This window comes from Magallana gigas, chromosome 3, assembly GCF_963853765.1.
Source record: "Magallana gigas chromosome 3, xbMagGiga1.1, whole genome shotgun sequence".
NCBI classification, from domain to species: Eukaryota; Metazoa; Mollusca; class Bivalvia; order Ostreida; family Ostreidae; genus Magallana; species Magallana gigas.
This window is the reverse complement of record NC_088855.1, coordinates 7,044,116-7,058,544: the sequence shown is the minus strand read 5'-3', so window position 1 is coordinate 7,058,544 and position 14,429 is coordinate 7,044,116. Positions and strand designations below refer to the sequence as shown.

At 33.1% G+C, this 14,429-nt stretch overlaps 2 protein-coding genes across 4 annotated transcripts in view; both read left to right on the top strand.

The window, feature by feature from the left end:
* Window positions 1–14,429, top strand: part of LOC105319316 (uncharacterized) — a 35,638-nt gene that overhangs the window by 19,649 nt on the left and 1,560 nt on the right. For all 3 annotated transcript variants that reach the window (XM_034483396.2, XM_066078309.1, XM_034483394.2), the window contains exons 5-6: window positions 13,608–13,783; window positions 13,889–13,952. In XM_034483396.2, coding sequence (XP_034339287.1) covers window positions 13,608–13,783; window positions 13,889–13,952 — 240 coding nt within the window. The remainder of the gene's footprint in view (window positions 1–13,607; window positions 13,784–13,888; window positions 13,953–14,429) is intronic.
* On the top strand, window positions 16–11,897 carry LOC136273262 (uncharacterized). Its single transcript, XM_066077655.1, has 6 exons — window positions 16–22; window positions 1,076–1,970; window positions 3,643–3,783; window positions 4,527–6,343; window positions 8,513–8,611; window positions 10,252–11,897. Exons 1-6 carry the CDS (start codon window positions 16–18, stop codon window positions 10,512–10,514), a joined length of 3,222 nt encoding a protein of 1,073 aa, XP_065933727.1. The 3' UTR covers window positions 10,515–11,897.

Genomic DNA, 14,429 nt, shown 5'->3' with positions numbered 1-14,429 from the left:
TGAATTGTTTCCATCATGTTGAGTAACATTACAACTTTGGGGACTTGCACAATGAATATAGAATACACTAAACTGAGGACTTAATACACACGGTAAAACTTGAGGATTGGCACATAAATATAGTATACACTAAACTGAGGACCTAATACACATGGTACAACTTTGGGGACTTACACATAAATATAGTATACACTAAACTGAGGACCTAATACACACGGTACAACTTTGGGACTTACACATAAATATAATATACACTTAACTGAGGACCTAATACACACGGTACAACTTTGGGGACTTACACATAAATATAGTATACACTAAACTGAGGACCTGATACACACGGTACAGCTATGGGGACTTGCACTTGAATAAGCTGTGTTATGTACCAGGTAATTAACTAGTTACCAATTATCACCCTTGATATAAATCCCTCCAGTTCATTTTAAGTTTTGTCAGTTTAATCAGTTACCATTAAGACATGTAAAAAAGATTCAGTTGTCCACTTTGTTGTATTGCAAGCATACAGCTGCTATTAGAAGTCATACATACATGTCCATTTACAATAAATTGTGTAACATTGAAAAAAATGGAAAAAGTAATGAAGAATAAAGACTTCAGGGATTTACCGGTATATTCACAACTATTCGATTGCTTGGGGCACGTAAAATCTTATTAGAAGCAAGTGAAACTAGGAACTTCATTGACCAATTGGTTAAGTGAAAATTTAAATAGAAATATTAATAAAATATATTTTGTCAGCTTCAAAATAAATTTTCACTATACAACTTTGCAATCGGTTACTCAAAAAGACCCCTGTCGATTTTAGATATTCGGATACTCAAAAAGACCCCTGTCAATTTTAGATAAGTCCTCTTTATTAATTTACATATTTAAATTACAAAAATGTAGCTATTAAATTTGATTTTTTCTTACCATGCCAGTTAAATAAATAAAGCCCTCATCTTATAATTATGTTGCATTCTTTTTTATAAAACTGTTTATCGTGATTGGTTAGACAACCTTAATTAATTTTATTTTTGTCCAAAAGTGACATACATATTTTTTTTTTTTTTAGTTCGGAATGCTACGGAATCACCAGAAAAACTTAACAGCAGTGTACCTAGGAATGCCACAGATTCTCTAGAAAAACCTGACAGCTGTGTACCTGGAAGTGCTACAGATTCTTCAGAGAAACCTGACAGCAGTGTACCCGGGAATGCCACATATTCTCCAGAGAAACTTGACAGCAGTGTACCTGAGAATGCCACATATTCTCCAGAGAAACTTGACAGCAGTGTACCTGAGAATGCCACAGATTCTCCAGAGAAACCTGACAGCAGTGTTCCTGGGAATGCCAAAGATTCTCCAGAGAAACCTGACAGCAGTGTACCTGAGAATGCCACATATTCTCCAGAGAAACTTGACAGCAGTGTACCTGAGAATGACACTGATCCTCCAGAGAAACTTGACAGCAGTGTACCTGGGAATGCCAAAGATCCTCCAGAGAAACTTGACAGCAGTGTACCTGGGAATGCCAAAGATTCTCCAGAAAAAGTTGACAGCAGTGTACCTTGGAATGCCACGGATTCTTCAGAGAAACCTGACAGCAGTGTACCTTGGAATGCCATATATTCTCCAGAGAAACTTAACAGCAATGTACCTGTGAATGCCACAGATTCTCCAGAGAAACTTGACAGCTGTGTACCTGGGAATGCAAAGGATTTTCCAGAGAAACCTGACAGCAGTGAACCTTGGAATGCCACGGATTCTCCAGAGAAACCTGACAGCTGTGTACCCGGGAATGCCACTGATCCTCCAGAGGAACTTGACAGCCGTGTACCTGGGAATGCCACAGATTTTCCAGAGAAACTTGACAGCTTTATACACCATGATTTTGTTGGTGATGATGATGAGTTTTCTTTTTCGGATTCCAATGATTCTGATTATTCACCTTCAGAAGATACTGATCAGTAAGTAGACACTTTAAAAAATGGAATTTTGCAGATTCTTTTTTTTTCTACCTGATCATTATTTACAAGAATAGGTTCTGTAAAGTCTATAAAGGATTGTATAAAAATAAGAGTATAATTAATGATTTGAATTTTATACAGAATTGGGTTCATCAGTCTTAATTTGTTGTTTAGTAATCACTATAAAAATTAACATACCTCTAGCAAATTCAATATTATTTATATTTATAAATTTATTGGTTAAAGTACCGTATTTTCCTGACGAATTGTCGATGTGGACGACTCGTCGAATTGCTCATTTTTAGCCAAAATTTTAACAAAATCCTGCGATACGTCGATTCACACGACACGTCGAACTTATCGCTTCAAAATGGTGTATAAAACTGCAGTAACATTATCAGTGTATAATACCACTATGTCCCCGATATTGCTACCAATTATTATTAATGATTAACATTTAGACAATTACTCTTTATACTTATGCATCATATTTTCAAATACCGACAACATCTACAAAGTCGCTTGCATTGTAAACAATTCCCGATATCGCGTGTTATGCAAAACTAAACATACTTTGACAGAAATATTTTATTCCCATGCATTAAAATAATTATCCACTATGACCATCGCCAGTGTATTCGCCATTACGTAACCAGCCACCTGTTGACTCCGCGCATGGTCAATGTTTGTTTAACAATTTCCGGTGTCAGAGGCATGCACCTGTCTCGTGTCGGACTTCAAAGGGGGATTTCAAGTGCAGAAAGCTTAGCAATTACTATGATTTGATGAAACTTGTTTACTTTGTATCCAGTAATACAGTTACACGCTATTGTTTTACAGAGACACTGTTAGAATAGATCGATCATTTGTACGACTTGATAATGACTATATACGACATACATACGTTTCCTAAATTTTTTATAAAGAATTGGACAATAATTAATTAATGAACTATAATCACTCTTATAACGGTACTCTTTATGTACACAGGGAGTGAAATTGCCGTAGGCCTATAGATGTCAGCCTTAGCAAGATTATTAACACAACCGGGATCAGTCTACCGTATAAACAGTAGAGTTGATAATTGCCGATTACGTATTTTAAAATTGATTTTGACCATAAAATATTTCTTATTTATACTTTCCACTAACAACTCTTTACTAATAAAATAATAAAACTTTGAAACACTCCCCGGACCTACTGCAATATTTTTTTCCATCCAAGTTTGGTTTCAATTTTACTGCGCAATATTATCTTCCCACTATAGTGATATATGGAATCATGTGACAATGTGTTTATAAAAACGGAACGGTAAAACTTTTAATTGATTAAAGACAATGCACCATTGTTCAATAACTGTTATTAATATGTACTCTAGTGTTAACAGATGAGTGAAAATGATAATAATTAAAGATGAACATTGAATTCAACAGCGTAATTTTCTATAACACAGCCTGCTCAAGATGATTAAAACCAAGGTTTTTAATACTATTTTCACAATTTTCTGACCTCAAGCCTTTGACAAGTCGATCAAGACGATAAGTCGAGTGCTCTGCTTCAGAGAAAAAAATACCGACTTATCGTCGGGAAAATACGGTACACCAGTACTTAACTTTTTAGAAACAGAGTTTTGCTATTTGTCAGATGGAATTAATGCAATTCCTTTTTATAGGGGTTCTAGTGATACAGATGACAATGCAGTTTGTTCCTTGCTACATTTAAAAGATTCATCCAATCCTTCCGATTATGTCAGTGACAGTAATGATTCTGAGAAAAGTATTGATGTTCCAATATCTATCCCTTTTGAAACTAGGTATGTACAAAAACAAGAATATACTGTAGATTCCTTATTTTCAGCTAATACCCTGATCATCCGTCACTTCTGGTCTGCTAAAATGGCATTTTTGGAAAACTGTTTTAAAAAAATTTTAAATTAAAAATTTGGATTTTTTTTCTTCATCAAAATATGTTTTAAACTTACCAAATTTGATTATGGGCAGGTTGTCCGTCACTTCTGAATGTCACTGGAAGTGATTCCAACACATTGCAGAGATATTGCCTCTTAAAAATGACCTTTTTTGGAAATCTTAATTCTGCAGTGTTGGGCCAAAAATTAGTCTGAGAAAATTAATATAGTAACTCGTACCAAATCTGATTCAGAAGAATTGTTAATTTGTACCTAGTAAAATGAATTGTTTTATATTAAGCCTTTTAATTTCCAGTTTTTGTTAAGTAATGCATAAAATCATTCGGGCTTTTAGTTAAGCCCTTCTTAAGATTTTTGGATTTTAATAAAGTTATTGTATTTGTTATGATTTTGCCCAATTAAGGTGGATTTATTAAATTTTAGAAATGAAATAATGTCAACATATTAGTTGAACCCTGTCATTACTTCATAATCAAACAGAAAACCTATTTGTTGCTCGCAATGAGATCATGTCTAGTATTTCTTATATTTTAATGAATTTGCTAAATTTAAGTACATCAGTAGTGAACTTTATAGAAACATGAGTTTTGCTATTTGTCAGATTGAATTAATACAATTCCTTTTCATAGGGGTTCTAGTGATACAGATGACAATGCAGTTCATTCCTTGCTACATTTGAAAGATTCATCCAATCCTCCCGATTATGTCAGTGACAGTAATGATTCTGAGAGAAGTATTGTTGTGCCAATATTTATCCCTTTGGAAACTATCACTGTACAGAAAACCAACACAGAGAAAGGAAAGCAGAAATGGGACAAAAAACATGCATGCAAATTTTGTGGAAAATTGTACCCAAAACTGGCTAGACACTTGGAAACAATGCACAAAAATGAAGTTATTGTAGCTAAGGCTCTTTCCTTACCCAAAAACAGTGCCGAAAGAAAAGAAATTTGGAAAACAATAAGAAATGAAGGAGACTGGGATCACAACTTCAACGTTCTGAAAAATGGAACTGGAACATTAATACCGAAGTATAGAGAGCAGAAGACCAGAGCACATAGTGAATTTATACCACGTAGTGGTTGCAAGGGTTTGTACTCCAAAACTTCATTGAGTGATCATTTTAAGACATGTGTTAGTAAGCAGACTGATAAAAAAAATCAAGGAGTGAAAGAAGGTCGTTTTTTACTACCTATTCCAGAACATATTAATGGAGGATTTTACAAAGATGTTTTATTATCCATGTCTCAAGATGACATTTATATGTATATATATCGCGATCCACTCATACTGAAATTTGGAAAGCGCCTGTATGAAAATAAGGACATCCAGGAACATACATCTAACCACATCAGCTGCAGAATGAGAGAACTAGGCAGACTAATTGGAGAAGCCAAAAAGACACCTGAATGGGGTATCCAGAAGATTGAGGATTGTTTTAGTCCTGAGAAATTTAACAATGTTGTGTCATGTGTGAAGTCCCTTGCTGGATTTAGTGAAGATACACATATGTATGCAACTCCTTCACTTGCACTGAAAATAGGGTATAGTCTTCAACGATGTGCAAGGATTTATAGATCAGATGGAATTATTGAGTCAGATATAACAAAACAAGAGAATGGATCAGCCTTTATTCAGTTGTACGAGTCTGATTGGAACGATCTCATCTCTTCCCGCGCGCGACAAACTTTGAGTGAGAAAAAGTATAATGCGCCAAAAATGTTACCTCTATGCGAGGATGTGTACAAGCTTAATTCCTACCTAAAAGAAAAAATCAAAGAACTTTTGATGAAATTGTCGAATGATTCAGCTTTCTACATTGAGCTGGCAAAGATGACGCTATGTCACATAACTCTCTTTAACAGGAAGCGTGGAGGCGATGTGCAGCGTATTACTGTAGACAATTACAAGCAAGCTATTGAAGCACAAAACAGTGTTCCCTACGATGACGAACTTAAATCAAGTTTGTCAGACGTGGAAATTGAGCTTTGTCGTTCTTTGACTCGAATTGAACTCAAAGGCAAACAGGAAAGAAAAGTTGCAATATTACTTACTCCAGAGATGATTAAATGCATTGATCTCTTAATGCAGAAAAGAAGTGATGCAAATGTATGTGGAAAATATTTATTTGCTAGACCATCACCCTCCACACGAACACTAAAGGCAAGTGACGTATTGAATGAAATATGTGGGAAAATAGAATTGCGCTATGGAAACATTATAACCCATACAAACCTCAGAAAACACATTGCCACAATGGCACAAATCCATGAGCTTAGTGAAAACGGTCAGGATCAGTTAGCCAAATTCCTTGGCCATGACATAAGAGTCCACAGAGAAATTTATCGGCAACCATTGGATATCATTCAAAAAACAAAGATCTCCAAGATGTTGATGCTAATTAACGAGGGGAAAAATGTCACAGAGATGCTCTTTAATAATCAGGGTGAGTTGTTTTCTTTAAATGATGATAGGCATATAGACAGGGAAGGATTCAGTGTTGTGAATAGATTATTAAAATGAACTCATTTGTTATATTTCAATGGTGATTATTTATTCCTCCTGTGCAAGTTTGATCTATAGACTTTTGATAACATTTGATTTTAGATTTGGTTTAGTATAGTATGTTTATTGTGGACTGTTGTACTGTAAAATTGTGAAATTCACTGGGAGTGGGGCAGGGGTTGGGGCTTTTTCGGGGGGGGGGGGGGGGGGGGGGGATAAATTTGGCCGTATAGTGAATGACTTTTTTTTAGGTCAATTAATTCACATGGGTACATGTAACATATTGCTGCCATAATTTAAGAATTAACTGCACGTGTGCATTATTAGCGAAACTGAATGTTATAAAAGTTTACCGTTAAAGTCTGCAAGTTTCTTTTAAAGGTCATATGAAACGATATCCTGACCATATTGAGTTATATACGGGAATGAGTTCATAAGTGCCTATTTAATAAAACTGACATTGTTTTTTGGATATTTTATGCAAAATGTGAGCGCCACAGTCGATCAAAATTACTTAATCGGGAAAAGGAACATTGACTTACGCGGCTTACCTCCCTTGCTTATGACGTCAGTAAGACCCAATCGCCTTATAAAGCTATGTTGTGAATACAAATATCCATGTCATTTTGCAGCATTTTAAAAGAAAAAAAATACTATTTTATATAAAAACTTGTATAATTATACAATAATCAACCACGTCAGTATTTTTTCTCTCAAGAAATGAAATCGTGTGCGTTTTTATTTACATGTAATAGCGTGTACGCTATAATAATAATAATTCACAAATATGTTACCATTTAATTATTTTTAGTCTAAGAGAAATTTCTTCAAATGTTTTGTTTTTGAAACGTGTACTTGAATGTGCGGTGTTTTGATTTTAAAACGTGTATGTGCGGTGTTTACTCACAGATCCCTTTTATCTCACTTTCTTCCGCAATGTTTTCTTTCGTTTTTTTTTTTTTTTTATCATTATTGATGCTTGTTCTTAATAAAATCTGTTGATTATCTTCACATTCGTTCACAACTATTTTTATCAAACAACCGATTTATTTTACCGATACATTTCTAAATCCTTAAATGCCATATTTCCGCGATCTAATTTAATAAACGTTAATACACGTGTACACAAAGTATTTTCTAAAGATATTGCTACATGTATATATATCAATAAGTCAGAAATTTATATTATTTCGAAATAAAATTTAAGAATAATTTTGCGGCATTTTATAGCAGCTCTTAAATACAAACTATGTACACAATGCCTCAAACATTTTCATTGGCCTGCCTTATATACTTTTCTATGTGACAAAATAAATCAAATCAATTTAAATGCTTTAATTCCCTTTAAATGTAGCTCAATCATTATACGTACCGAAGAAGAAAATGATGTTTCTATTTCAAAAGGATAAGGATAATTCATTAATCAGCTGTAAATGTTTGAGCATTTCTTTCGTTAAATTTCCACTCCAGAACGGGATCTTCATCATGATTTTACTTTTGTGAGAAGCTGATATTAGATTTATTCATTAACGACCAATTAAAACTAAGTCATCTGTAGGCTACTACGAAATCAAATGATCTCATTTGAAAAGAAAGACACGTTCATATATGCAAAAATTACTAAAATTTAATCGATAAACTACTGTAAAATTACACCAGTTTTAATGCATTGTTTACATCGGTGGGTCTTTGTGACGTCATAAATCCACAAAATTAAAAACGATAAGCGGGCAAGAATTTTTTCAGGTGCTCAATTTTCACGGTTATTTCTCAGTAATGCAAAGGCAAAAAAATCTTGCATCATGTATTTTAACATTTGTTTATACCAAGCTTTATATTCATGAAAGAAAATCATAGTGTTAAAAATCGTTTCATATGACCTTTAACCAAAATTAAAATTTGGATTAGGGTTTAGACTCCAAAATGAAGCTTAAATGCAAAAACGAGACCCTCAGCCAGGTTAATCTAAATGATATGGTACTCAGGTGACTGTCAAGGCCTGTAGGCCTCTTATTAGTTAATGAAGGTAAGAATTCTAATTTCTTGTATATATGGTATAAGAATTAATGTTCATAACTTACTCTTATCGTTTTTTGATTATTTTTTCCAGAGGAGGTAAAGGAAATTGACGGGTCCTGTGCTGATGAGAGTGATGGAGAAATGGATTACCAGACTGATAAAGACAGTCTTCATAATAAAAGCGCTGAAGGTCTGTACCCTTATTTCAGTACACATTTATTATTGGTATATTCTCCTTTTCTGGTATATTCTACTTTAAACTAGATGCATGAAAAAAAAAAGAGCAGTTCTCAAGATTAAATGTTGGGTACATTAACAGTCAAGCTTCAGTCCACACAGGGTCATACTTTTAAACTAAATGTTTCCTGAACAATATGCATCTTTGAAAAACTTCTTACATCTCCCCCATCCATAACAAAACAGTTCCCAACAGATGTATTTTAATTATCATACTGACATTTTTCCCAAGAATATATTTGTTAGAAAATATGTTTCTAATTGAGTGGAAAGATTTCAAATTCTGATTTACAAAAAAAAAACAATTTTCTTAGTTAATTTGTTTTCTTAAAACAAGACAAAAACAAAGCTTAAATACGACTCATGAATATAGTTGATAAACTTCATCACTGGCATTACCATATTTTCTGTCTGCTCATAATGTGAAGAATTTTCAGTCAAAAATCAAGTACATGTCAAGACCATGTAATTTATACAGAAAGTTTTTATATACTTAGTATCTTTCATATTACATATACATGTATGATAGATGCAGATGACAAATTCCTTTTTACTTCTCTAAAAATATTTAGCCAGAATGAGATATGAAATTATGGCACCTGCAAAGTTATTTATTTTACAATCCTTTATCAATGTATGAATACTATTGTATCGCGCGTGTAAACTGTTCTATCGTGCATTATTCCTATCCTAACGTACAGTAATCTTATCAGGTTTATCGTTATATTTTATCAGTTTCTCCATTTATCCTATCGTGTTAGCTGTATCCTGCCTTTTCGTAAGCAAGCTATTTTATTTTAAAGTTATAAGTCGTTCATCGCTCCGTTAACAATAATATTGGAACAAATAATGCAAATCTTTATCAAACATTCCATCAAATTAACAATATTAAGCTATATGTATTGAAGTTCTTAAGTCGAAAGATATTTTTAAAAAGAAGACATAAGTAACATTTGGAGATGATAGGATAATGTGTACAATCGAAAATTCTTTGGAACAAGATAACATATGTAACTGTATGTCTGACATATTAAATCGTACGCAGAGAGTGTTTTGAATTACTGTGTAAACATTAACTTGCATGTCATCTAATTTGTTTATTTAATTCAATAAAAAAAATGATAATATTTAGATAGATTATATATTATTAAAGAACACGCATTGTATTTTGATTATTGATAAAGATAATTCATACATCATTTTAGTTTATTTTTCCAATGAATTTATTCTAACGACGCAGCTCGTAATAATTTGACTTTTTTAATAAAATGAAATTCTGCATAATATTTCTTATTTCCTACATTTTCTTTATCAAATTATGCCATTTTCGGGTAAATCGTGAAGATCATATATCGTGATTATTCGTTAATTATGAACATGCATAGTATATCCTTTCCTATGGTGTATAAATCCTATTGTATCATGCATGTATCCTGTTCTATCATGCATTAAGCCTGTCCTATCGTGCGTAAATTCTATCATTTATCTTGTGAAAAAAAATGTTGCGGTACTGTATGTCTTCTTAGTTATTTGCATTTTTCACATTCCAACCATATCATCAACCAATTTATATTGTAAAACTCGTAATTTTAGGGAAAAGGAAAGCACCCTCTGATGGCAGATCTACCGATGAAAATTCTGCAGGCAAACGTCACAAAACACAGAAAAAACCATGGAATCCATCTGAAATGAATTCAGTCAACAAGCATTTTTCCCATTTTATTGCAATGTCCAAAGTTCCTGGCAAGAACGATATCGAGAATGTTTTAAAAAAGGATAAAATCCTTTCCAAAAGAACTTGGAGAAATGTGAAAGATCAAGTGTACAACCTTATAAAAAAACAAAGAAAATGCTGATTTTTTGTCTTTATTTGCTTTGTTAATGAAGTAATTACAAGTTCATTATAGCTTGTGGACATCAATTTTCATATATTGTATAAAGCACAGAAGTGTGAGGATTAGCGAATTTGTAGAAAATACTCCATGTATAGCTTTACCAATACATACTGTTGTCATGTTTGCTGCTGTGATGAGCATTCACCTTTGTAAAATAACTAAGGAATAAGGGCCATGATAACTTTAGCTGGAATTGATTAATACAACTGTAAAACTAATATGGTTTTGTGTTTTTAGTTGACATTAACTTGAAATGACAAAAAAAATTTTTTCAGATATTTTGGGTATAGACCTTGATTAATTTTAGCATTGACATTGAAATACAGAGGGATTGGAATAAATATTACAGTGACTGGACATGTAGTTTTAATGAGCAAATTGTGTACTGGTATATCTACCTTCATTGTTGGTTGTATGAATGACTATGGTTACAGTTAGTATTTGTATGAATTATACAATAATTGGTAATTGATTTGATTTGATGTTTGGAAATAGATTTTGACAAATATATAATGTACTAGAAATTAAGAAAATATTTAGTAACTTTGCATACTGCAAATTATATTAATGAGCTAGATTTGCTATATAAAAATTAATTGTACTGTTGATGTGCATTGATGATAGTTGTATGAACAACAGAATGTGTACTGTATTCACAAGAATTGTAGATTTGTTGAAATGTTTTAATGATAGATATAAGAATTGGTTATTTTAATCAAAATGTAGAGAATATGTTGTATGTGCATGTATATATATATAGTGTTTTACAATTCGGTTTTGGAGTGAACTGACAGCATTAGAAAACTCTGAATAATTTGAATTTGTAAATTTACAAATTGCACTGATGAAATGTTGGAGAAGTAGATATTGACATATTTCATACTGTTGAAATGAATTACTTCATTGTGGATGTTGAGAGTTGACAATGATATGAATGATGCATCGTTTACAGCTAGTATGCACATGCACTATACATACGAGGTATTTGATTGTTTGGGATGATTTGGAGATTTGGAAATAAATAATTGGCTGATTTTAAGTATTGTAATCAATATGCAGAGAATGTTAATTAACTGTTAAGTACGACAATTTTATCAATGATTTGTGTATGATCAAATAGTATATTGTTTTACATAGAATTTGTTAATTAATTTGGATGGAGATGTTTTTTAAACTTCTTACAGCATTAAATCCTATGTTTAAGTGGAGTTTTAAACTGACATGAATGGATTGAAAGTGTATGATAAATGATAACTATAATTGCAACTTTAATTGCAATTTTATCAATTGTATGAAAATATTTGCCAATAAATTTTGATTACTTATATTAGTGTTAATTTGTTGTAGAGCAGTAAGAAATTTATTTATTATATCAAAATGTAAATATGTTAATACGAGGCTCACAGGAGCTGTAATGTTCAGAAATTTATTGTGCTGCAAAAACGTGGTATTGTGATCATGCTGCGTACAATTAAAATTTTGATTTGAATGACATAAAAATACTTATTTTTGTTATAATAACTACGGAAGAAGAATAATGCAACTTTCAGCTTATACCTTGAATAGCCTTTAGCTCATACTCTGAACAAAAGTTTATAAATTATAATTTAGTGGTGAATGTAGGATCGGCGAAAAAAAGGTGCAAAATTGCCCTGGAAACGTTTGAAAGTTCAGTAAATTGTGACTTTAATCGTCTATATTTGATAATTTCAATATAAAGCTTAATATTTGTTAAAGTCTGCAATGTTTACTTTGTGTATTCTATATTCATGTGCAAGTCCCCAAACGTGTACCGTGTGTATTGGGTCCTCAGTTTAGTGTTTACTTTATTCATGTGTAAGTCCCCAAAGTTGTACCGTGTGTATTGGGTCCTCAATTTAGTGTATACTATATTCATGTGTAAGTCCCCAAAGTTGTACCGTGTGTATTAGGTCCTCAGTCTAGTGTGTATACTATATTCATGCGTAAGTCCCCAAAGTTGTACCGTGTGTATAAGGTCCTCAGTCTAGTGTGTATACTTTATTCATGTGTAAGTCCCCAGAGTTGTACTGTGTGTATTAGGTCCTCAGTTTAGTGTATACTTTATTCATGTGTAAGTCCCCAAAGTTGTACCGTGTGTATTAGGTCCTCAGTTTAGTGTATACTTTATTCATGTGTAAGTCCCCAAAGTTGTACCGTGTGTATTAGGTCCTCAGTTTAGTGTATACTTTATTCATGTGTAATTCCCCAAAGTTGTACCGTGTGTGTTTTGTCATCAGTTTAATTTAAATTGGATTCATATGTCAATATCAAAAGGTGTACTGTGTGTGTTATTGGCTCTCAGTTAAATATATTTAAAAAATAAATAAATAAATTTATCATGCCTAAGTTCCCAAACTATACACGTAGTTATGTGAGGATTAGGATTTTATGTTGTCGGTACAAGTATTCCTCGCGATTTAAGATTTTAATCACATAACATTTTTCAAACGTTTTAAATCTCATTTGTTGAATGTTGAAATGATCAATTATCAATTAATCATATATCATTGTATGAATCCTCAGAAAATGGGGATCCATGTGGGATATTAAGATGGCGCCATTGCAGAAAAAATACATAAAACGCTAACGTTGGTAGTGAAAGTTTTTTCTGCAATGAACGTTTCCATTATTTTTTTTAAGAATTTAGTCTTATCTAGATAAGGTCCTCAGTTTTGTTTGATTATAAGGAGCAGGGTCCCCATACTTTACACTCAAGTCCTCAGATTGGCACTTCCGGGTCCCCGTTTTCAAAATCCATTGATATTTCGTTTAAACACAACGATTCACTTTATCTACTCAAATCAGGATACAAACAGAATAAAATGAGTTGAACAATGTCAACTATGCTGTGAAATCTCTTGGTCCCCAATTTGAGATATTTTGACAAGGTCCCCAAAAAGGGGTTGATACACGTATGTGTGTGTGTGTGTGTGTATGGGGGGGGGGGGGTGGTTATTGACCATTGGGAAACTTTCAAGTATGATTTGGAAAGATAAAAATGTATTGTACTTTTAAATTACATTGTACCTATAGAGAGTGGAGCCATCGACTTTGATGAGTTTCTTGAAATCTTTGCCCGCAAGATGTCGATAGATCCGGAGAAGGAGCTTCACGAGGTGTTCCAGGTGTTTGACGGGAACAAGGACGGGTTTATCTCCCCTGACGAGTTATTCACCATTCTCTCCAGACTCGGGGAACCCGTAACAAAGGTGAGAGAGAGAGAGAGAGAGAGAGAGAGAGAGAGAGAGAGAGAGAGAATGAGAGAGAGAGAGATATTTGACGAATGAAAACTGTTTCTTCTCTCTATCGTACAGGAAGAAGCGCAGGCGATGATTCGTGAGGCAGATCTAAACGGAGATGGGCGGGTTGACTACAAAGGTAAGACTTTTCTAAAGACTTTTTTAGATCTTTTTTGCTGATCTCCGATGTCGGATCGTTTCGTGCACAGCAATTAGAATCTACGTGCTTGCGATTGTTCCTTCATAACTTGTTTCTATCGTTCATGAATACATTATATGGCTTAATAAACAAAGGGCGACGTACTCATAAATTATATTGACACTCAGATGTTCGCGACTACAAATAATCGCGATCTAAACGTACTCGTGAACGACGCGAATATATTTTTCTACCTATGCAAAAATGTTAGCAAAATTTTATATTCATTTATTATCTATTACTAGTATACGATCTTAGCCCCATTTTTGCCAAAACGGTCTAGGAAATTGTGGTTTGGCATGTTATAAAATCCGACGAAGTTATAACATTACTTTCATTAATCTAACATTATATAAATAGTGCATGTTTGGGAGGGTAACAATTGATATTGACACCCCGAGAAAACCATTGTCAACC